Source organism: Mesoplodon densirostris, chromosome 10, assembly GCF_025265405.1.
Source record: "Mesoplodon densirostris isolate mMesDen1 chromosome 10, mMesDen1 primary haplotype, whole genome shotgun sequence".
NCBI classification, from domain to species: Eukaryota; Metazoa; Chordata; class Mammalia; order Artiodactyla; family Ziphiidae; genus Mesoplodon; species Mesoplodon densirostris.
This window is the reverse complement of record NC_082670.1, coordinates 26,844,189-26,869,092: the sequence shown is the minus strand read 5'-3', so window position 1 is coordinate 26,869,092 and position 24,904 is coordinate 26,844,189. Positions and strand designations below refer to the sequence as shown.

At 37.4% G+C, this 24,904-nt stretch overlaps 1 protein-coding gene across 1 annotated transcript in view; it reads left to right on the top strand.

The window, feature by feature from the left end:
- Positions 1 to 24,501, top strand: part of TFAP2D (transcription factor AP-2 delta) — a 53,789-nt gene extending 29,288 nt beyond the window's left edge. The window contains exons 6-8 of the mRNA XM_060110885.1: positions 2,287 to 2,428; positions 8,278 to 8,391; positions 24,282 to 24,501. Of these exons, the coding sequence (XP_059966868.1) occupies positions 2,287 to 2,428; positions 8,278 to 8,391; positions 24,282 to 24,501 (476 nt within the window). The remainder of the gene's footprint in view (positions 1 to 2,286; positions 2,429 to 8,277; positions 8,392 to 24,281) is intronic.
- Positions 24,502 to 24,904: the final 403 nt, after the last annotated feature.

Here is a 24,904-nt window from a genome sequence, read left to right as displayed (position 1 = left end):
GTTCCTATTAGCTCTGTGGGCATAAATCACATAAATAAACCATCATTGAAGAGCCCTTAGTCTTGTTCCTTCTTCGCCTTAATACATATAAGGGAAAATTTTTGAGATAGAAGATTTTAGGGAGAAAGAAAAACTCACAAACAAATATTGAACGTCATTATTTACATTTTTTACAATTAAAAATCCTAAGAGGAAAACATATATCCAAGAAAAATTTAAGGGACAAACACTCTTAGGATTATATTTTTTCAGCTCTATACTGTTCTAAAATGTTTTCCTGTTTTCCATTGTTGGTAATTTTTTAGTCATTTTTATAAATATGAGTTTCCCAATCTGAAAGATTAATATTTCTTTGTTTTTAGAGAAAAAAATAGTATCTTTACTAAGGAATGTTTCATTGATATTAACTAGCCTATTGTGTGTATCTATAAACTTTTCCTCCTTTTCTATAGTAATATTAATCATTTTTACTTCTTGCTGATATTAATTCATCGACTACTTTGTTATTCTATGAATATAAAGCAGGATCAAATCCATTACTTTGGCCAGTCACCAAACAAGTGTCATGAGGTTTGGTCATCAAACCTGACTAGTTTTTTTTTTTTTTTTTTTGCTGTACGCGGGCCTCTCACTGCTGTGGCCTCTCCCGTCGCGGAGCACAGGCTCCGGACACACAGGCTCCGCGGCCATGGCTCGCGGGCCCAGCCGCTCCGCGTCACGTGGGATCCTCCAGGACCGGGGCACGAACCCGCGTCCCCTGCATCGGCAGGCGGACTCTCAACCACTGCGCCACCAGGGAAGCCCAAACCTGACTAGTTTTTAATTTCTTCATGGCAAAATTTGATTGACTACGTAGCTGTTGGATCACCTCTCCATGAGTACCACCTTCTCCTCTTTTGAACTTGTGTCAAATGTTTTATCTCTAACATTTATTTGATACTTGTAATACAATAGCTTGTATTATATATAATATCAATATAATGTCAATGAACATGTACAGACTATAGATAATGCTTATGTAGATGCAATATAACTTATAAAGTGCTACTAAGGTGTTTCTGGATTTGTTGTTGCTGTGACTACTATCATTGATATGATCGTCATCTTCCTAGAAACAGGGACGATCTTTGGTGCCCTTTTATATCTGCCTTTACTCCTCCCTAGCACTTTGCCTTGAATGAAGTAGGTGCTCAATATATATGTAGTGAGAGCTTGCTTTTTTAAAGTTTTAATGGTCAAGTAAGTACTGGCTTGATTGAGCTTTAAAAATACTGTTGTTTGGGCTTCCCTGGTGGTGCAGTGGTTGAGAGTCCGCCTGCCAATGCAGGGGACACGGCTTCTTGCCCCGGTTCGGGAAGATCCCACATGCCGCGGAGCGGCTGGGCCCGTGAGCCATGGCCGCTGAGCCTGCGCGTCCGGAGCCTGTGCTCTGCAACGGGAGAGGCCACAGCAGTGAGAGGCCCGCGTACTGCAAAAAAAAAAAAAAACAACAAACTGTTGTTTTCCAAACTGGAGTCCATGGCCAAATCTTACCTTGCCAATAAGTCATTTTTACCCCATTTCTTTCAGATTTTGTGAAAGAACAAAAGTTATTTATCATTATACTGTACTTAAGAAGCACTGTATTTTTTATAAGGTACTGAAGAAGTACTATACATAGTACTAAAAGGTACTGAGGCTCACCATAAAGCCGGATAATGCTAGTACCATAACTAGGCAGTATAATCTCTTTAGCAACATAATGTGGTGAAATTGATATAATTCAATTATTTCCCTTTCCAAAGTGTTCCCACTTCTTTGAAAATTTATGTGGACCTTTTGCCAGTGTTTTGATAGGTCTCATGGAAAAGATATCTGAATATTTAGGATACATTGAGAATAGGTTGTAGGTTGGGCAGCAACAAAATGACATGCCCGTAGAGCTTTTCCCCCAGGGCATTCATGTGTAAGATCTCAGATGTCCATCTGTCTAATGGTCAGAGCCTTGAGGGGAATCAAAACTCCTAGACTGTGCTTCTGATTTTCCCCCTCAATTTCCCACATACCCCTGCCTGGTAAGTAGCTTCTGTTTCTCCATGTTTCTTAACCCCACCCCACCCCCAAAGCTCCTTTCCCTTGGATTATTTAGAATGAATAGGAAAAATGATCCACATGACCACAACCAGGAATGAGGCTTGAGGAAAGAGAAGGTGTTCCTCTTGTTGAATTTGGACATTAGTGAGAAACAGACTTTTATTGTCTTCCAACGAAATTAGTGAGAAACTGACTTTTATTGTCTGCCAACAGGGGAGGCGTTACACTTGGCTCGAGATTTTGGCTACACTTGTGAAACAGAGTTTCCAGCCAAAGCAGTAGGAGAACATCTTGCCAGACAACACATGGAACAGAAAGAACAGACAGCAAGAAAAAAGATGATCCTAGCGACCAAGTAAGCAGAATGGGGAAGACTGTGTGCGTTCATCCTATTTTTTTTTTTTTTTCGTTTTCTTTGAATGAGGGAAACAGTTTAGAAAGCACCTGGTCTCTAAGGGGGGTCTCACACACCAGCAGCTAGATGTATTAAACAAGGACTTCCCCAACATTGCACCCATAGCAAGATTTGCAAACTGTATAGTGATGGAGCTACCACTGACACTGACAAAAGTTCTTAGAAAACCTCTTCGGAATAGTAGGAATGCCTAACATGTTTAAGAGATGTAGATTCCAGGCAAATATGCTGGTTGGTTGCTATGCAATTCAGTCTAAGCCACTCACTGTGCCTTAACAAATGAGGAGAAAGATCTTAAAACACTATAAGTTCTCGGAGAATGTGAAAAATTGAGGACCCAGATGCATGAGAGGTAACAGAGAGACCTCTGGGATCAAGGATTGGCATCAAGGATTGGCATCAGTGCCCCATTTTTTCTTGTATATAATTAAGCAAATAATCTCTGAACTGCCCCAGCCCCTGTAGTGATATTGTCAAAAAGAAAAGATAGAATGTGTGAGAAAGCTCCTGAAAATTGTAAAAAGTTCAATTAAAATGTGAATTAAAATAATGAGGGAAATGATGTGGAAAAGGGGAAGCTTTCATAAGATAACTTCAAACTCCCTCAAACTTGAAAGTTCTTTGATAATTAATGAAAGAACTACTATTTACTGTGTGAAAACCCAGCAGAACCTTAAGTACTACTCAAATCACGTTCAAATTTTTAGAGAACTTCTAAAAACAGTGCATGTTGGGACTCCATGCTTCTACTGCAGGGGTTGCGGGTTCGATCCCTGGTCGGGAAACTAAGATCCCGCATGCTGCACTGCATGGACAAAAAAAAATTTAGATGAAAATCTTTCAAGTGGTAGCTAATTCTTGCTCTCTTCTCTTTACTAAAACAAGTTATTGCTACAGATAAACCATTAATAATCTTATTTAATTTCCTAACTCTATATTCAGATTTTAGAACTAAGAGTCCCAGGTGGTTAAATGATCATTTATAAATTAGTTTCTTATTTGGGGAAAACTTTTAAAGAGAAAGTGTGTGGTAGGTAGTGTTAGAAACATTGCTTCTTAGAAACTGATTTTTTAAAATGACTTTACGATATGTTGGCTAAAATGTAAATGTCTCAGAATGCACAAAACCAAAAATAAATATTCCTCCTTCTACTACATCTAAAGTAACATAGATCTTCTTATGAATTTAAGGTTTTGTATGGCATACCTACCACTCAACAGGCTTGCCCAAGAAACGTTAAGTCCATTATTTGGGGTTTGTGCTGCTTGTGGCTGTCACTATTTGGGTTTCAGATATATTTATTCATTGCTCTTATGTGAGTACTAGATAATTCTCTCATCTTGCCCCAAAGAAAAGGGCAATGAAAGGTGGTGGCAAAAGAAGAGAAAAGACAAAACAAGGAGATAAAGGGGAAAGGAATAGCAGAAAGACAGAAGTAAGACTAAGAGTTAGAGAAAGAACATTATAAGGGATATAACACTTGGATTTAAAATTTTGAGAGGAGCTCTGTGCTAGGGAAGCTGCTGAACACTTGCTAGTAGAAAGACCTAAACCTAGATTTTTTGTGCAGTTTATCTCCCTGGGGGGGGGCAGGGGGTGGTCTTCACTTCTACTTTGCTTCTACTTTTCCCCTCTTCCAAACAGTTTTTGACCCAGAGGGGTCTTCATCCTCCATATTTCAGTTTTTCCAGAAGGAACTGAAAGTACATTTAGTTCGTTAGTTTGTATCCTTAATGTAAATCTCAGGAGACTATAACAAATTGTTACAGATCAGGAGAAACAGACAGTGCTAGAAGTTAGGTAGTATCTCCTAGGTGTTCCCAAAGCATATCATTCTAGCTGGTAGGATTTTACAAATTTCCCAACATGCATACCCATGTGATACCTCTGGACGATACTATTAACCCCAAATACTAATTATCCAAGAGAAAACACCTTCATGTTTCCTACCTCAAAATTACTCGATTGTGGTTTTATCATGCATTTTCTAAGACTTTCACCCCCGATCCAGAGAAATCCTTCTTGTCTTCCTTCCTCCAGATTTTCAAACTGTTCACTCCCACCATCCACAGCAAGGCCACCATTAAATTTCCAGACATAAGTTCCCATTTTCTTGGGAATTCCCATCACTCTGTTTAAGTGTTTGGGAGTCAGTGCATTCAAACTGATGTTGAGATTTTGTTTTCACAGAAGTAAATGTTAGAAGAACTTGGGAGAAGTAAGAGAAGTACTTTCATATTTGTCAAAGTTGTATGGAGACATCTATTTTATAGTAGTGGATTCAACTAGGGAGTAGTATTTCCCTTTTACATGGGATCTAAGTAATGTATATTATTTTAGGTGATATTTTGAACTTTGATTTCATGAAATATTTCAAGAACATGTAATTCTCTTTGATCCCTCTGCCCATAGCTGGATGTTTGCAGACCATTAAATGTCAAGCAAGAATTGAATTCACTAATTCCAATTACCTTACTTTAAGTAAGAGTAAATAGGCTATAAACATCTAGAAATTAGGAGACAGACTAAATGTTTTGTTTTGTGGTTATTTATAGCCATTCCATCTCCTTATTAGATCATGTGAAACAAGAATTGAAGAATCGGAGACTCTGCAGTCATAGCAAACATACTCAATACAAGTAGTCATCAATATAAGTAGATAAATTAAGGGGTGTGTGGGAATAAATGCCTTTCTGCAACATATTAATGAATCCAACATGTGTTCTGAGTAGTTTCTAAATTTTCCAATGGTAAAGCATTGGCTGTTTTCAATTAAAATGCTCAGTGTTGAAATTAAATAATCTACATGGATATTCATTACATTCTAATCAGTTCACCTTTGTTCACAAGACTGTGACAATTGTATCAAAAATATATACAAAATTCAAAATCCTTTAGATGAGAGATCCAATTGCTGATCCACATGGGCACAATGGCTTACATATTTCTTTTTTACCTCTATGAATAACAGATTCTATTGTATTTAATTATATTGCCGAGTATACAACTGTAAGAAAGACTCATTGATTAAGTGCCGTTACCCTCCTAATTCCTCTTTATTCCCAGTGCTTTGTTGATTAACCAAATATTTTCGTGTAATTAGATAATTATTTAAGGGAGTAATAGAAACTGAGTTAGACAGTTTTTGAAATCTAAAAATGTACTGGACAAAACATTTATTTGATTTATGAAAAACACATTTAAACCTCTTCATTGAATTTAGAACTAAATATGATGAACACTTGATCTGCATTAGGGTAAAGCAGAATAGTTAGCGAGTTTTAATTTTTACCATAACATTAATAGTCAAAAGGAGAAACAGAACTTTAAATTCAGACATCAGCTAAAAAATTATATCCTTAAGAACAATGACATAAGTGATAAAATTAGAATTTATGATTCATCGAAGATCACCTTGTGTTATGTAATTCATAATGTGACATTTTGTTTGGAGAAATAAGAGTATTTCTTACTGTAGCTTCATAAATAATAATTTAAATAAGAATAAAACTAAGCATAAAAATAATAACTCTGTAACTGTCATAATGTGATGATGATAATTGCCTAAAGGAAATCTACAAAATTGCCATCTGTTTTTAAGTCTGGAGGCTGTCCGAAGTCAGTGAGTTAAGCAGAAGAATCAAATATCAAGGTTGAAAATTCTGAAACTTCTCCTGATACAGCTTCATGTGTGGAGTAGTTGACTTGCTTAGCATAAGTTACATTTTTCCACACTTGCCTTTTCCTCATTTCTTCCTCAACTTTAAGTTTATTGTAACTTTCTCTGTTGTTTAAACAGTAAAGAAGTTGATTTGCCAACTTATACATTAGTTTATTCAATTATCTGAGAAATTCCCATATCATAACACACAAAGTAAAGCAATGTTTTAACCTCCATTTAAATTTTTAATACATTTTAATTTGATAGAAAATTAAGAGACCAGTCGTTAAACAACTCCAATATTCCTTTGTAATAATGCATCATACTGATGACCTACCATGTAGTAATTCACATTGCTAGTCTGAAAAATGATAGCAAGAGTCTGTATTTTAAAATTTAGTAAGACATCTTCTAAAAACAAAGATAACAATACATCTAACTCTATTAAATAACATAAAGCGCAACAGATAACGATGCCCCACCAAATGTCATCATTTGATGCCAACAAATAACATCAACATTTAAGTTGCTACTCATTAATTAAAAATAGGCAATACACCTGAAAGTCAGCCAACTGAGTCTAACTCAGAACAGAAAAAGTGAGAAGTTCAGATCAAATATTTTCAGTGGAAGTACACACATGCACTGTTAAAACATGCGTTTAGATGCTACATCTGAGACTCAACCAAACATTAGCAGGGGGGTATGGAGGATCCTGTTTGATTTAGAGCAGGTAAGGACTTATCTGTTTGTTTGTTGTTTGGCTTTTCCTTTCCCTATGACCCTCTTTTACTTTCACCTCTGTTCAAAATGAGTAAGGCAAATTCTGTGAAATGATGATATTTGAACACTGGCATTAAAACTGAGACTCATTGCTTGTAAAAAAAAAAAAGTCTCAAATGATCTCCAGAAGAATTCGATAAATATGGGGTACCTTATAATAAACAAGGCTCCTCTGATTTTAACTCAATGGTACGTTATTTAGGCTTCAAGACATTTTGTCCCTTTGTAGTAGTTTTTTGCTTAATGACACAAATGCTTTGGAGAGGACTTAGTGGCTGGGCCCATGGAGTGACTTTCACTTGGAATAATTTGACCCTTCTGTACTTGATTTTGGCTCCATAGGTAATTATAGTCAGGGCTACATTATGACATTTTGTGACTGCCCATTGTAAATCCAGACAAAAAACCTAATCACTATCATATTATGCCTTGAATATGGAGTGGTTTCACTTAGTTGATGGATTCTTTTGAGCAATTCCTCAGCAGTCTTTTACTTCACTCTTCAGCTTCTGCATTAATCTAGTGTTTTGTTGTTAAAAAAACACAAACACACAGTGTTCCTTCATATGTTTGCTTCTTCAGACATATCTTTTGGACTATGTATCACAAGGGCTTTACTGTTATTGAACAATCATGGTAATATGGTAATTAAAACTGAAACCAATGATCAGAAATCATAATCATTTTAATTAAGAAAAGCAGCAGAAAAATGCCCTTGCTGATACTTTTTTGCAAGAAACTATCTTACATGGAGCACAATGTAATCATTTTTCTGAGACAAAATGAGGCTAGTAGACTAAATTTGGGTGATTGTCTACTTCAAATATTAAAACTACAAATTTAGTCCAGAAGAGTCTGAATTATAATGAAATATTGGGGAAAGGGATTTCCCAAAGTCTACTTGAATCATGGCTCTGAAATAAGCCTATAGCCTGATTTAAACTTGTTTACAAACATGATACCCCACCCCCAGAATCACATTTTAATTTTTTTAAAAGGAATTATTAATTGTGATCCTGTTGTATAGATTTTTCCCTTATACTGATGTTAATCTATGAATATTCACCTTAAAAATGAACATTGGTTTTGTCAATGTTCATGGACTGTTACTCACTTGAAAGGTTTCATGATCATCTTGAGAGCATGATCAACTTGAGAGCATAGTTGCTATTGTAACTCATTGTAACCTCATCTGTATGTTGTAGATGGTACTTCAGAGGTTGCTTTATGATATTTATCTAGTCCTCTTTTAAAAGAGAAAACAAGCCTTTGAAAAAATATCATGGGATGAAATTAAAGCCCCATTTCAAGAGTTCAACTTTAATTTTGAATCTTTTATTTTAGACAAATTTGTAAAGAATTTCAAGACCTCTTGAGCCAAGACAGATCACCGCTGGGATCCTCCAGACCCACTCCAATTCTAGACCTTGACATCCAGAGACACTTAACACATTTCAGGTAAGACTGGTTTTTCAATTTGTTAAGACTCTTTTAAATTGTTAAAGCCATCTTTATTAACCCAGACATGTTTGTAGTCCTATCACAGTTCCATTTAGAGATAAAACATATGTATATATATGGTGACTGCCTGAAATTTTTGAAATTCCAAGCACCTAAGAACAAATTGTAAAAATAGCTCAAGCATGAAGCACTTTGGATCAGAAAATTTATATCTTTGTGTGATTTCAAAGAACCTGTGACTGTGAGCACTATTATTTCAAACAATAGCACTTTTAGATCAGGATCCTGAAATCCTTTACACAGTTCTTTACCTTGATTAGGTGAATCGTTGAATGGGCAGACGATGTGACAGAAACTAATGGGACATCCTAGACTGATTTTCCAGGAGTACGCTAATGATTTCTCTGCAGTTAGAAACAGCGCATGGTTCTTAAGTTAGACCACACAAGCATATTTTAAAGAACCCAGGATGTATTATTGAAAGTATATCTTAAATTTCATTTTCTGAAATTCTTTGGAAGAGAATAGACTATTTTTCTTGGTTAATTTATGCCCTGGTTGCAATGTGGAAACGAACATGATAATTTTTCAGGTGCCTTCCAAATGTTAAACTCTAGAATTCTAATGCCTACATGACATTTCTCATCAATAAAAATGTTTATTTATCCTCTTTTTATTATTATCATTTAGTTTAAAAAAACAATGGTAAGGAAAGACCAACATAATTAAATTTCAAAATGCTTTCAATACCTCTCAATGTTTATAATGCTTTTGAGGAAGATATTCCATTATACAAAATAATGGATATTTAAGGAAGTTGGAATTTTATCTGCAACATCAGAGACTTTTAAATAAAATACTTAATTTTTCATAATGTCACAATACTCCTCAAGGTGTAATAGACACATCTCTGAAGACTAAAGGATTTGTTTTCTAAAAATGCACCAGATGTAGGATAAGTTCCCAGGACTTTTCTTCTACCATTCAATTGGGTTAGTGAAGGTGAGTGTACTAAAACTGGGAGAAAGCATAGTGCTCAAAAGTTAAGAGCAAAAGACTTTGGAGTCAAGAGAACGGTCTTCAAATCCAGACCCTTAATACATTTGAGCTGGGTTATTTGGGGTAATGTATGTACTCTTCTCAAGCTTTTCTTTCCCTAGCTTTTAATGGAATAAGAATCACTCCATTACATGGTGGTAGTGAGCTAAAATGAGAAAATGAATACAGAGTAAGCATTCAATAAATGATATACTGTTTACTGCACCACTGATCCAAGTTTAAAAAGTACAATATCTAAGTATTGTACTTTTTGCCATATCTATTTAAAATCCTTGCCATATCTATTTAAAAAGTATCATATCTGTACAAATGTTTTCCACATTTTTATTTGTATACATACTTAAGAGATTAATAGTTTTTACAGAAGTTCAATTCACAGCTTAATAATTTTTACACAAGTTCAATTCTGGATTTAAGAAAGTTTGTTGAGTTACAGATTTACTCCAAGAAGGAACTTACTGTTGGAATACAGAGAACTGGGGCTCTGTGTCATGTCTGCTAGGTCATTTCCAATCACAGAGGTCACAGCCTTTATTGGACAGTGAGCTGTCCTTTTTCAGGCTCAAAACAGACTACGGCATCAATGGGTAAATTGGATATCAGCTACAGTGTAAAATAAATAGGCAAACTATTTGTCTGTTTAGCGTACACACAATCTGCTAATTTGTTGATACCTGAGTCATTTGCCAACTTAATGCCACAGAACTCTTTAGAGAAAACTTTCATTTCTAAACTTGAGCTGAATGTTTCCTACATGTGCTTTATATGCTCTTTGGTTCCTCCCCATGCAAAATATAGTAACAAGCTAGTCTAGAATTACCCAGAGAAACTAGTCTGATGTTTCCCAGAGAAAAGCTAAATATATGGTAAATTGCTCCTCCTCATTCTCTGTAAAAAAGAGAGATTACATTTTGGGTATAAAACTCTCAAGAAGATATATGGCTGCAGATTCTCAGTCACAACAATTTGAAATGTACAGCCATATCTTAACACATTTAACATTACATGGTATATCTACTTATAAATGTATCACCTATAAAACTTTGGTATTATTATTGATATGTTGAGTAGTTTGCTATCAGAAAGTTATGACTCCCATTTATTATGCTTTTGTAATGTTGGTCAGATTTTTTCATATATTTTTCTTTAACTACATTCTGATTATTTATTTAGATGAAATCTTCTGGATTTCACAATGGCGGGTAGTATGACATTAAAAATCACTTAACCAAAATTCACTTTACAGCAAATTTCCTTAATTATATCTTTTTTTAAAATTGTGATTAAAAAAACTCAACACAGCATTTACCATCTTAATCATTTCTAAGTGTACAGTTCAGTAATGTTAAGTATATTCACATTGTTGGGCAACCAGTCTCCAGGATTTTTTTCATTTTGCGAATCTGAAACTCTATAGCCATTAAACAACAAATTTCCCCTTCCCCCCAGCCCTTGGCAACCACCATTCTACTTTCTGTCCCTATGAATTTGACTAAATACTTCAAATAAGTAAACTCATACAGTATTTGTCTTTTTGTGATTGACTTATTTCAATTAGCATAATGTTTTCAAGGTTCATCAAGGTTCAAGGTTCATCTATGTTGTAGCACATGTTAAATTTCCTTTCCTCTAAGACTGAATAATATTCTATTGTACATGTATACCACATTTCGCTTACCCAGTCCTCCATTAGTGGATACTTGGGTTGCTTCTACCTCTTGGCTATTGTGAATAGTGCTGCTCTGAACTTGGGTGTGCAAATATCTTTTGAAGATATTTGCTTTCAATTTTTTTGGATATATGTCCATAAGTAGAATCACTATGTCCATGGTCATTCTATTTTTAATTTTTGAGAAAATGTCATATTGTTTTCCAATGTGCCTGCACCATTTTACATTCCCACCAACAGGGCACAGTGTTCTAATACCTCTACCTCTTGTTATTTACTGTTGTGATTTTATTTGCGGGGTAGATAGTAGCTATCCTAATGAGTGTGAGGTGATATCTCATTGAAGTTTTGATTTGCATTTCCTTAATGATTATGTTGCTAAGCATCTTTTAATATGCTTGTTGGCCATTTCTATGGCATCTTTGAAGAGCTCTTTATTCACATCCTTTGCCCATTTGTAAATCTGGTTATTTGCTTTTTGTTGTTGAGTTGTAGGAGTTCTTTATATATTCTGGATATTAACCCCGTATTAGATATACAATTTGTAAATATTTTCTCCCACTCTGTAGGTTGCCTTTTTATTCTGTTGTGTTCTTTGATGCACAGGGGTTTTTGATGTAGTTCAATTTGCCTATTTTTATTTTTATTGCCTGTGTTTTTGGTGTTATATCCGGGAAATCCTTGCCATATCTAGTGTCATGAAGCTTTCCCCCAACTGTGTTTTCTTCTAAGAGTTTTAGAGTTTTAGGTCTTATGCTTAGATCTTTGATCCATTTTGAGTTAATTTTTGTATATGGTGTAAGATGTGTCCAACTTTATTTTTTTGCATGTCTTAAACAATATTCTTTTAAACAAAAGTTTTAAACATGGTTGACATTTCCAATTAAAATCCAAATTTAATTCTCCTGATGTAAACCAAATTTAAATGTGTGGGGGTTTTTTGTATTTACATTGTGCATTTATTAAAAGTAGCCTCAATAAAATATCTTAATAGGACTGTAAAATCAGCTTGTTGCCTGACCTTGGAAAAATACCTCACACTTTAAAAGTGTAGCTCTTAAACCTGGGTTCATAGTGGAATTTCCCTTAGAGCTTTTTAAAAGTCTTGAGGCCAAAAAAAAAAAAAAGAAGACAAAAATTCCCTGACTGTCCAGTGGCTAGAATTCTATGATTTCACTACCGAGGGCATGGGTTCGATCCCTGGTTGGGGAACTAAGATCCTGCAAGCTGCATGACGTTGCCAAAAAAAAAAAATCTTGAGTCCTGAAGTACACTTTTAAAGATCTGATTCAATAGGTCAAGTCTACGATTGGACTCAGGCATCTGTATAATTTGCAAAACCTGAAGTTGATTCTGATAATTAGACAGCTTTAAAAACCACAGTCCTAGGATATTCCTAGACTATTAGCTTCTTTTCCCTTGACATTTCTAATTCTTTTTTTTTTTTTTTTTTTTTTGCGGTACGTGGGCCTCTCACTATTGTGGCCTCTCCCGTTGCGGAGCACAGGCTCCGGACGTGCAGGCTCAGTGGCCATGGCTCACGGGCCCAGCCGCTCCGTGACATGTGGGATCTTCCCGGACCGGGGCACGAACCCGTGTCCCCTGTATCGGCAGGTGGACTCTCAACCACTGCGCCACCAGGGAAGCCCTCTAATTCATTTTTAAAGTGACGTTGAGAATTATGTAAAGTTCTGTCTTATACTCTAATGAATTAAAGAGATTCTACATCTATTATCCTGCTAATAATCTGGGTAACAATGTGTTAACATGGAAGGTGTCTCTTTCATAATTTCCTACTGACGGTGGTAACTTTAATTTGAAAGAAACATCAGCTCAAGAGAAAAATGTGTTAGAAAGGAAACATATCACATCTGGCGTTGAAAACAGTCCATTAGCAGAGTCTGATTTTCCACTGTTTTTGCTGAGTGCTGGCTGGGAAAGAGGTAAGGAGAGAGTGTGACTGGATAAGCATAGAGACGAATCTAATTAGTAGCATCAACTAATGCTACTATTTTATTTCGTCAGAATCTCCTTCCCAGTGCAAACCACTTGAATTACATCTTCCAGGGTGGCTGATTTGGTACCTGGAGAACCATGGCTTACTTTCAGCGGATTGAATATGTCTAGGTAGAGCTAGGGAATGATCTGGCCTTGTAAAGCCCAGATAACTACTTCCAGTTTTCTGTGGTAGCTGACATATCAGGGTGCTCTGGGAAACTGTGGGGAGAGTAGTGACCCTTCTTGTGATTGACTCACAGCCTGGAAAGCTGCTTGTTTCTATCAAAATGACAGGAGGCAGGTTTATCCATTATTTATAATTTACTGAGTACCATCCAAAGTGTATATTGCTTTAGAGAACAGAGCAGACACCACAGCATCTACTGGAAAGGGGAAGACGACTGATTGAAATCTGCAGAAGTCCCCACAGACACAGTTCCCCGGAATGGTGATGGCAATTAGACCAAGGTGGCGTGGGGCTTCATGGACAGAACAGACTCAGCTCAGATGAAACCAGAGCCCTAATTTTCTGAAATGTTAGGAGTTCCCTTCTTTGAGATCTCAAGAAATCTTAATAACTTTGCCCTTCTTTGTGTCTCATGTTCTTATAATATCCTTGAATCTAAAGTCAAGCAAAAGCACGTTGAACAACGTAAATAAGGGGAGGAAGCGAGACTATTTTTAATGCTCAGTTCAGAGAAAACAACCTGTTGGAAAAATGAGGTTGTTTTCTTTCTCAACACCCACCTTGGGAGCCTGATATTTTACTGTTTCTTGTATTTTACTGTGCTAATGGCAGGTGGTGCAAAGATGGCTAAAGGATTGTCCCATCTTTAAGTACTTCTGAAGTGGAAGACAGTTACATACAAAGACTTAAAATATAACATAGAGAGATTATAAGAGTGTTAAGTAGAGTGCAGGTAATTATCTGGGATAATTGGGAAAGGATTTCCCCCTTTTTTTTACTGTAAATATTTTTTATTGAAATATAGTTGATTTACAATACCGTGTCAGTTTCAGGTGTACAGTTTTACATACATATGTATTTTTTTTCAGATTATTTTCCCTTATAGGTTATTGCAAAATATTGAGTATAGTTCCCTGTGTTATACAGTAGGTCCTTGTAGGATTTCCTCTGTCTATCCACAGTACTTAGTACATAGTATGTGCCCAATACCTATATGTTACTAAATGTAGAATATGATACTAACTCTGTTATGTCTTGGATATATTCTCCTCTGGTTCATTCCCAGGGCCTTGGTGTTTTAATTGGACCATGGGCTGGGGAACTGAAATGTTCAATGTGCTTAAATTCTTCTATTTGAGTCACAAAGTATACTGACATCACATCTTCTTAGAAATAGACCCTCCTACAACTCCCGTAACACTTTGGAAATAAGAAATGCATAGGCTGTCCCAGATGTCTTTGTTTGCTGGAGATTAAATTTTCATCATTGATTCTCAGTGTTGGAAGGCCCCTTAAGTTTCCCACTCTCCTCCAACATTTGGATCTTCCCTCCAACATCCCTGTCAAGCTGTCACCCATCCCAGGCTTGATAACTTCCAATGATAGGCTGCTCTTTTCGTGCCTCAGCATCCCTTCTATCTCTGACAACTCTATTAGAAATGCCTTCCCTCCGTTGGGGCAAGATCTGTCTCCCTAACATCCCACTACTTGGGGGCCCTATAGAGTCAGTTTAATCCTGTTTCCCTCCCAGTTTCTAGAGGCAGCGCTCGTGTCTCTCTGAATTTTCTCTTCCTGGGCTGTTCATCCCCCTTCTCTTTGTGTTCTACATATGACATGCATTCCAGCCAACTCAACTAGAATCTTCTGAGTGCTATGTGCTTGGCAACACACTGAAGATAGGATGTGTGTCTCTACTTAAATGTGAGCACGTCTTCTCCAAGGAGCCTAAGATGTGTATAGTTTCTGTTTTTTGTTTTTATTTTTTCATTTTCTTGGGATGGGAAAATGGTGGGGAAGGTAATCAGGAGTGGATGATTTTATTAATCTTGTGAAAGCATTTTTAGTGTCAGAAGAGAAATAAAGAAATTTCAATTAAATCTCTAATCCCAAAAGAAAACATCATAAAATAAATTACATGCCTAGGCTTAGATTTAAGAAACAGAATTATTGACTCCTTCAGGATGTTCTGCCAGTTCAAGGGGACTTCGAAGACCATTTTAAGAATGTTGGAAATAATAGGCCTGAATTGTGAAGGAAAAAAAAATCCTATGTTTTCCGAACTTAAGCTCCTTTAGGTAAGGCTGAAATTAAACTTTAAAACTTTAACCTAGACTCCAAAAGTGCACTTACATTCTCAACTGCAAAGAAAAACATACCTGTAAGTGGTCTTATTCACTACTTAAATAAAAAAGGACAGCCTGTATTTACGTAAGAGAAAAAAACCTCTTTCCCTTGAAGTAAAACTTTCAATAGAAAAAAATGTAGACTATAAAATAAAACAGGCAACAGTTTTCAATTCCTTAGCAGATACGTAGAACCATGGTGCCCTTCTTGCATAAATCTACATTAAATTACTTACCTTTATTTAACATTAAGCAGGAAATTAAAGTGTAAATCTGTTGCCAGTATTTATTGTACTTCACAAAGTGCGTGGCCCCAAACCAAATGCTGCAGGAGATATGAACATAAAAACATCTATTGCAAGTCATTTGATGACATTTTAATGGATTTTTAGGTTCAGCACATAGGAGACTAGTAATTCAAACAAGAGAAACCAGAAGCAACTGTTTCTAATAAAAATTTGCAAACATTGTCCCCTAACAATTACATGTGAATAATTTGGTAAATTTGTATTTAAATAATTTCTATCTTTGTTGATCTGTGGGTTGGGGGAGAGACAGCACGAAGTCATGGGAAATACTCAGAATGGATGTCAGGGCGTCTAGCTCAGTCTCCTCTCGGTTTCCAGCTGGAAGTGTGGATTTAGAGCAGACATTTACTAGTCTGGCCTCTGCAGGTTCATCTGTAAATTGACAACAGTTAAGCTGGATGATCTGGAAGGCTCCTTCTAAGCTTCTTTATTCCATTCTCCATTTACTGCTCAATCATTTATGCTGTGTTTCCATGTGATCTCACTTCCTCTCTTTATGTTTTAGCAACTTGTTCATTTAAAAAAGTCAACAGTTGATGGAAACTATATATTTGGTAGTGAGCATACTGTTGTATATACAGAAGTAGAAATATAATGTGCACATGAAACTCACATAATGTTATAAACCAAGGTTACTTCAATAAAAAAATTTCCCCAGAAGTCAACAGTTGACTAAATTCATCTAAGAGAGCACAAGTCCTCAGCTTAGCATTTTCCTTCCCATATTCTACAAAGAAAATATGAATTGTCTGATAGGGAGGAATATAAGGACATGGTTAATTTATCCCAAAAAGCTCTATTTCCATATGTAAAAAATAGGGTGGAGATATAAAAAAAATGTCTTTACCTTCAAAAAATTGACTTGGATGTGATTGACTTTGGTCTCTCCTAATGTGTGTGCAATGATTATACCCTTAGCTTCCTTTGCTAATGAGATGGAGTGAAGTAAAATGGAATCACAAGGACTCAATCCCTTTGGGACCTCAGAGTAAGTGGCTGAGAAAAACAGGAGAAATGTGACCTTAGAGTGGTGGATAGGCAATCACGTCTCCCAACCTGGCAGAGGTTCAGGACAGTCATAAATGCACTTCTCCAAAGTGAGTTTCATAGTCCCATGAGCTGCTCCTTGAAAGTGTGTCATGGTCAAGTGTTTTTTTTGGCTCAAGAAACCCTGACTACCATACTCCTCTAGAGGTACGCCAATGCAATTGGCATATTATAAGCTCCCCAAAATGTTTTTGAATGGAAGGAATGCTTAGCTTCCTGTCTCCAAAACTTGATCACAGAAACTGTTTTTTTCTCAGAATACCTATTAACATTCCATGGAACTAAGGTTCTGCAGAAGTTCTTGGGGGAAATGCTGGAAAAGTTCATCTTCCTCTTTTACCCAGGGAGGATAACCAACCCGGTATTTAGGTGTCATTTCTTGGCTCTAAGGGAACACGCCTAACTCCCTAGCTACATTTAAACTATTCAGTACTGTTTCTAAAATACTGATGTTTTGGATCCATCCCAAACCAGCTAAATCAGGATCTGTGGGGTGGGACCCGCACGTTGGCATTTTTTAAAATAAATTCCCTGGGTGATTCTTGCATGTATCTAGGGTTGAGAACCACCAGCTAAAGAAACCATAGAACATTTGTGGGTGCTGACAAGGCCTTGCTAACAAGTGGGTTGCTACTCACTACCAGAGAACCATATACCTTAATTATGCACCTCAATTAAACTCCATTTTAAAAGCCCCGGGGTCTAGGGGATAATACAATTTATGTAGAAAATAAACACAATCAGTCAGTTTCCTTTTTCTCTGCTTCCTCAACCAGTTTGGCTACAAAGGATAGATGCCATCAAGTTCTGGGTGCATAAGACCCAGCTGCTTTCCTCAGGCTGAGGTCTCTTCCCATGACCTATATTCAGGAGCTGTGCCACTTCAGAGAGATGAAGCATCTTCCCCTCATGATTCTGAAAAGAACTAAGGTTTCGCAGAGAAGCCCCACAATCCTTTGCTGGTGTTCTCCAGGGTCTGTCTCCCAGCCTCCTGCCCTCATGGCTGTTCTCATGAGTGGAAGAAGGCATTTTTCCATCTGCCACGTAAAAGAGTAGTGAGGAGTACAGACTGAGCCTCAGGCTACAGCTGGACCTAAACCTGCAGTCTCTGAATAATCCAGGAGAGAAGGAAAAGGAGGCTTGTCTTCCCTTTAAATCTTGCTGCCTGCATGCCTCCCAGAGGCCGGAAAGCAGAATTGAGGTTGATAACAGTGGCATCTCTATGCTATTCGGAAAATCAAAGGTACATGAGACCAAACACCCCCTGGAATGATGCAACATAACAAAATAATAGGAACGATAGCCCAAACTATTTCAACCTTTACACACACCAAAAACTTTTCCAGATAGAAAGTTGAAATTTGACACAAAAAAATCAGCTTTTGCTTTAATTATCCAAATGATGATGGTAGAGTATTTTCTCTTGATTTTCAGTCTTCTAGCTTGTAGTATAATAGTATCTACTACTTCCAGCTTTTTGTATCCCAAAAGCTAGACGAATCTGTCCTTGGTTGTCAGACACAACTGAGTGAGGCAGTCCTCAGTGGCGAATAGGAATGAGACTTTTATTTTCCTTTTAATCCTGTTAAATCAGTGTTCCCTTAGTAGGTGGAAAGGATGTGTTTGAGCCCAGGCCCAACTCTTTTTTTTTAATTCAAGTATAGTTGACTTACAATATCATATTAGTTTCACGTGTACAGCACAGTGATTCAGTATTTTTACAGATTATACTTTATTAAATGTTATAAGATAATGACTGTAATTCCCTGTGCTCTACAGTATATCCTTGTTGCTTATCTATTTTATACAAAGTAGTTTTATCTCTTAATCCTATAACCCTAACTTGCCCCTCCCCCCTTCCCTGTACCCTCTGGTAACCACTAGTTTGTTTTCTATATCTATGAGTCTGTTTCTGTTTTGCTATAGTCATTCATTTGTGTTATTTTTTAGATTCCACATATAAGTGATTTCATACAGTATTTGTCTTTCTCTGCCTGACTTATTTCACTAAGCATGATATTCTCTAGGTTCATCCACATTGCTGCAAATGGGAGGCTTTAATTTTATGTGTGTGGCTAATACATACCACATATTCTTTGTCTATTTATCTGTTGATGGACAGTTGGGTTGCTTCCATATGTTGGCAATTGTAAATAATGATGCTCTGAACATTGGGGTACATGTGTCTTTTTGCACTAGTGCTCTCCTTTTTTTTTCTGGATATATACCCAGGAGTGGAATTGCTGGATCGTATCGATAGCTCTCTTTTTAGTTTTTTGAGAACCCTCCATATGGTTTTCCCCCAATTTACATTCCCATCAATAGTGTATAAGGGTTTCCTTTTCTCCACATCATCACCAGCCTTTGTTATTTGCAGACTTTTTGATGATAGCCATTCTGACAGGTGTGGGGTGATGTCTCATTGTTGTTTTGATTTGAATTGCTCTAATAATTAGCAATGTTGTGCATCTTTTCATGTGCCAGGCCCAACTCTTGCCAAGATAGGAAGAATTCAAGGGAAGATTCCATAGGAATTTGCTTTAGGCTATGTTTTAGAAAATTGCCTGAGTGGTTTAATTTGAATTCGTGCAGACAAATCAATTGAAGTGATGATAAAACATTTCTGAAGGACAATTAGAGCAATATGGAAACAGCTTTGCACCATGTCTCTAGCGGACAAGAAAGCTGGTGAAATGTAAACCATATTTACTTAGATTAAGGAAAGTTAAGCAGCTCTTGTTCCTCTGGTATATGTTCATTCAGAATCCTATATTAACCTATATTCCAAGTAAGCACTGAAGCTTTGGAGAGTCTAAAGATAAATACGTAAGGCCTTGTCCACAAGCAAAAGAAATTCATTTAGCCAGAGATCATAGGGAGTTTGTGAAATTTCTATTATATGGAAGTCTCCTGATAACTCCTCATCATTAACGTCAAGTAGTTTGTAAGTATAAATACTGTTGGAGTTAAAGATGGGTTGTTAATAACACCTTATTAGCAAAATTACATGGGGAAAAAGGAGAAAAGATTATAATTTATTCTTTTTCAAATAGCAATCTCTTCTCTACCATCCTCTATTTTCTCTTTCATTTCTGTCTCAATTTCTTCATTTTTAATCCCACTGATAGAGAATACATTTTGAGCTGTTGCAATATATTTTCCTTTAAAAAGTTAAAATCTATATCTATAGGATGTATTCAGGTTAATAAAAACAGTGTAAGTCAACAACATGTACATGTGCACGCACACTCAAACAAACACCGTCTCCCTAGAAAGGGTGGTTCTACCCTGTGGTATCTCTCCAGTTGCTGAGATGTGAACACACTTTAACACTTAGGGGGAAAGTCAAAAATAGAGCTTCACCTCTGGATCCAGCAAACAGCCAATTTGAAGAGATGGTTTATGTGGAAGAAAGATGCTCTAAAGAATGTTAATTAGGAAGTCTAGCAAAATAGGAGTTTTTAAAACCATGAATAAAATTAAGAAGATGACTTAAATATAAGTTACATTTTCTAGAACATCAGGTGCATAAACTTCAACAGTCTGGATTTTCTCAGCAGGTGTCTGTCAGAACCTTCCTGCTCCTCAGGGTGAAATTAGTAATAGGAAAATTAAATCAATGAGCTGGAATCTGCTTAGACAGAGAGAGAATAGTTCAAGGTAAATGGAGTTCTAAGCCTGACTAGCTATGATCCGAAGCTCACATTTTGATCCTCCCTTCATGGTTTAGACTTACTGACTTGGTGTGCCTTTTCCCTAAGAATTGCTTGAGTCAACTCTCTCCCTCTTTCAACATACTGCAAACAGATATGTTTTCCTTAATCTTTCCTAAATTTCACATCATTGATTTAGCCCACCAACTAAGCTTTTTACCACATGAAGGTATTTCAACACTTTGGTTCTGCTAACCAGTGCAGGAATTTTTCTCTCTGTTTTAATAATAGCCATTAAGTTACAAATCCATGACACTGTCAGTCACATTGTCAATTAAGATGTGGAGCAGAGTGGGATTAATGGGAAAGTCTTGCAGCACTCCACTGGAAACTGAGGAACCTTTAGCCCTTGTTAACTCAATTATTACTGAAACCATGCAGCACTTCAGCGATCACTTCTATTTCTTAAATATTAGCCCTTAAATTAGTAATAACCCATTACATGAACAAATTGCAATAATCCCATTCAATGGAATACCTACCAGCAATAAAAAGAAATAATCTATTGATAGAGGTAAGGAAGGCCATCAGTCAAGAAGGGATGCCAGCCTGAGAAGTTTTCATCATGGCAACCACTCTTCTCAACATGGAAAAGTAAAACATTTATACAGACCCATCTACTTTGTATCTGGCCTTTTAGAACCTTGGTCTTAGACAGGAAAGTGAGTAAGAATGATCTTCCAGGTCTACGAGCCTGCCCATAGAACAAAGTTAAGTTAGAGAAGCTGAGCTAAAACTGCCAACAGAATGTGATTTCTCACAGTGAAGATGTAAAATGCACCCACAGCCTGAGAGGAACATAAATAAGCACAGAGGCAATACGGAATTTCTCAGGCAGATTATTTAACATTTCTGGATATCAGTTTCTTCATCTGTAAAATGGAAATAATAATACTTACTTCTTACAGTTGTTGACAGGATTATGTGAGGGGGTACAGAATAAAGCATTTAGAACAGGGCCTGGCATATGGTCAGGACTCAAATATTGGCTGTTAACCTTAATATTTACCCAAGTGGAACTAAATTCTGTATATTCAGCCTAGATGAAAAGGGGAGTCACAACTAAGAGGACATGGTAATAGAGAGGAAAAACAAATTATCTAATGGTACAAGGAGCCCTGAACAGGAATAAAACAAGAGAAAAGAAGCAGTTTGTGCCCAGGGCCAAGCATCTAGACACTAATAAATGGCTTTATTTGGTTCTTTTTTGGGGGTGTCGCCATGATTAGTTCTTCTATCACTTCAGTTAATTCCATTTATGCCCTTCCTCCCTGATTAAGTTCTAAAACATTTGGATTCCCCTCTACTTATATCATTGTAGAAATAGAGCTGTTTTCCTGCTCAGCAATGCAACATCTGCATATGCTTGAACTATGATGATGCCTTACATTACAAACTTTGGTATACATAGTTGGCAAAACGTTGAGCAGTCTTGTTTTCTAAATAATTGGAGACTGAAATCTTTTTTTCTTTTCAACATATGTTAATTATGACTTAGGCATAGGACAGGCTTTGTAAAATGACTGGATGAAAGATGGTGGCGGGCTTCCCTGGTGGCACAGTGGTTGAGAGTCCGCCTGCCGATGCAGGGGACATGGGTTCGTGCCCCGGTCCGGGAAGATCCCACATGCCGCGGAGTGGCTGGGCCCGTGAGCCACGGCCACTGAGCCTGTGCACCCGGAGCCTGTGCTCTGCAACGGGAGAGGCCACAACAGTGAGAGGCCTGGATACCGAAAAAAAAAAAAAAAAAAAAAGATGGTGGCAACCCATAAAATATAAAGGACATGGAGAAAAATTTACTCTCACCATGAACATCCCACAGCCAACAATAGCTACCATTATTGGAGCACTTCCTGAAAGTCTGGCATCATCTTGAGTCTTATGTGTGTATTAACAGAGCAACAACTCCATGTGCTAATATTATTATTATCACCACTGAGGCATATCAATAGGCTGCCTGATGGGCTTCCCTGGTGGCGCAGTGGTTGAGAGTCCTCCTGCCGATGCAGGGGACATGGGTTCGTGCCCTGGTCCGGGAAGATCCCACATGCCATGGAGCGGCTGGGCCCGTGAGCCATGGCCGCTGAGTCTGCGCGTCCAGAGCCTGTGCTCCGCAACGGGAGAGGCCACAACAGTGAGAGGCCCGCGTGCCGCAAAAAAAAAAAAAAAAAAAAAAAAAAAACGGCTGCCTGAGATCCTAAATCCCTCATCTGAAATATTTTAAGATCTTGTGATTTTTGCCCCTAAAGATTACATACCCTAAGAAGGATAACTAGCTAGTTAACAGATTGTGAAGGATGGTACTATCTGATTTTAAAACTGCTAATGGGACTTCCCTGGTGGCGCAGTGGTCAAGAATCCGCCTGCCAATGCAGGGGACACAGGTTTGATCCCCGGTCCGGGAAGATCCCACATGCCGCGGAGCAACTGTGAGCCACAACTACTGAGCCCACTCCCCCTAGAACCCAAGTGCCACAACTACTGAAGCCTGCTTGCCTAGAGCCCATGATCCACAACAAGAGAAGCCACCACAATGAGAAGCCCATGCACCGCAACAAAGAGTAGCCCCCACTCGCCACAGCTAGAGAAAGCCCACACACAGCAACAAAGACTCAACGCAGCCAAAATAAATAAATTAAAATTAATTAATTAATTAATTAAAAAAACTGCTAATATCACACTAACTGTAACAACCTAGGGCTTGTAAGCAATTAATGGCTTCATATATTGAATATACAATATATATGCCATGTTATTTATAGATAGATATATGCATGGTATATGTCAGTCATGTTTTTCTACATTTTACAAGATATGAGTTATGGGGAGAACCTGGCAGTGTCACTTCAGAAACAGTGGACGCAGATGAACCATCTGGGTGGGTTTTGTTCACAGAAAGAGTGAATCTACACTTATATATTTGTTCAGCTAGAGATGATATTTGTTGTGGTTGGAAGGGCTACCGATGCTGAAGTTGCTACAACCCTCCCTATGCTGGCTCACTAGTTATGATTATTAATGAATTAGTTAGCTGCTGAAACCCCCCAAAAGAGTGGCTTCCATTAGATAGAATTTTATTTTTCTCTCATTTAGGAGACTGGAGGTGAGTAGGTTCATGCCATCTTGTTTTGTCCTCAGCTGCACAGCTCCATAGCTATTTTGAGAGGAAATAGAAGGCACACCCTTTCCTTTTAAGCAGATGGGAATTGCAAACATCACTTCCTCTGTGGTCTATAGTGGAAGGATTAGTTCCGTGTCTAAACTTAGCGGCAAGGGAAGCTTGGGAATGTTGTCTCCAGCGGGATGGCCTTGTGCCCAGATAAGACTCCATCACCTTGAAGAAGAGAAGAATGAAGTTAGAGGAGCAGCTAAACATCAGGCACACTCAGCCAATTTTGATCTCTTCTTGTGTGATATATGCTTATATAAGCATATGTGCCATTCTTAAAAACGAGATGATTCCCACACCATAGAAAGTTGTATTTTCTGGCTTTCTGAATGAGATAGAGACTCAGAGTCAAGTCGTGTGTTAAACACTCAGACCTGCTAATAATCAGTGCCTATCAAGTCTATCAGTGATGTTTTCTTCCAGATAGTCCCTGAATTTCTTATTGTTCAGAGCAATACACTGACTTGCGTCTACCTTCCACAATGCTTGGTGCCATTTAGGATCACAATAAATGCCTGTTTAATGGACTGTTCTGGATTAAATGGGGGGGATTTGTTGCCCCATATCATACTGCAAATTGCTCATCTCTTTTTCCTACCGCTTCTCATTTCCAGTTTGATCACTCATGGCTTTGGGACCCCAGCAATATGCGCAGCCCTAAGCACTTTCCAAACAGTCCTCAGTGAAATGCTAAACTACTTGGAAAAACACACTACTCACAAAAATGGCGGAGCGGCGGATTCTGGCCAAGGACATGGCACCTCGGAGAAAGCCCCCCTGCGGAAAACTTCAGAGGCTGCTGTGAAAGAGGGCAAAACAGAAAAGACAGACTAGCTACATCAAACAGAATCTATTTCCAGAGAGTCTTGCTGCTGATATTTTTTCTAATATATATATCATTGAGGGTGATTAATCTTCAGTGGACCAAATCTCTGCCCTCCCCCAACCCTCCATAAAAAACAAAAATGGAAATGAAAAATGAAACAAAAAAGGACAAAACCAAAAAAAAAAAGACAAAAAAAAAGGAAAAGAGCAGTGTTACTGTGTGATGAAATTGTCACTTTTTCATTTTATGTTATGATAAACTTCTTTTGTGCACGTAATTTATTGTTCCGAATTATATACATCACAGTTTTTAAGCACTTCTGGACTTTGGAGAGGCAGCACATGCTTTTTCACATCTAACTGATGCACTTTCTTATCCAACTCTGTAGTTAGGGATCAGGAAGCATGACCA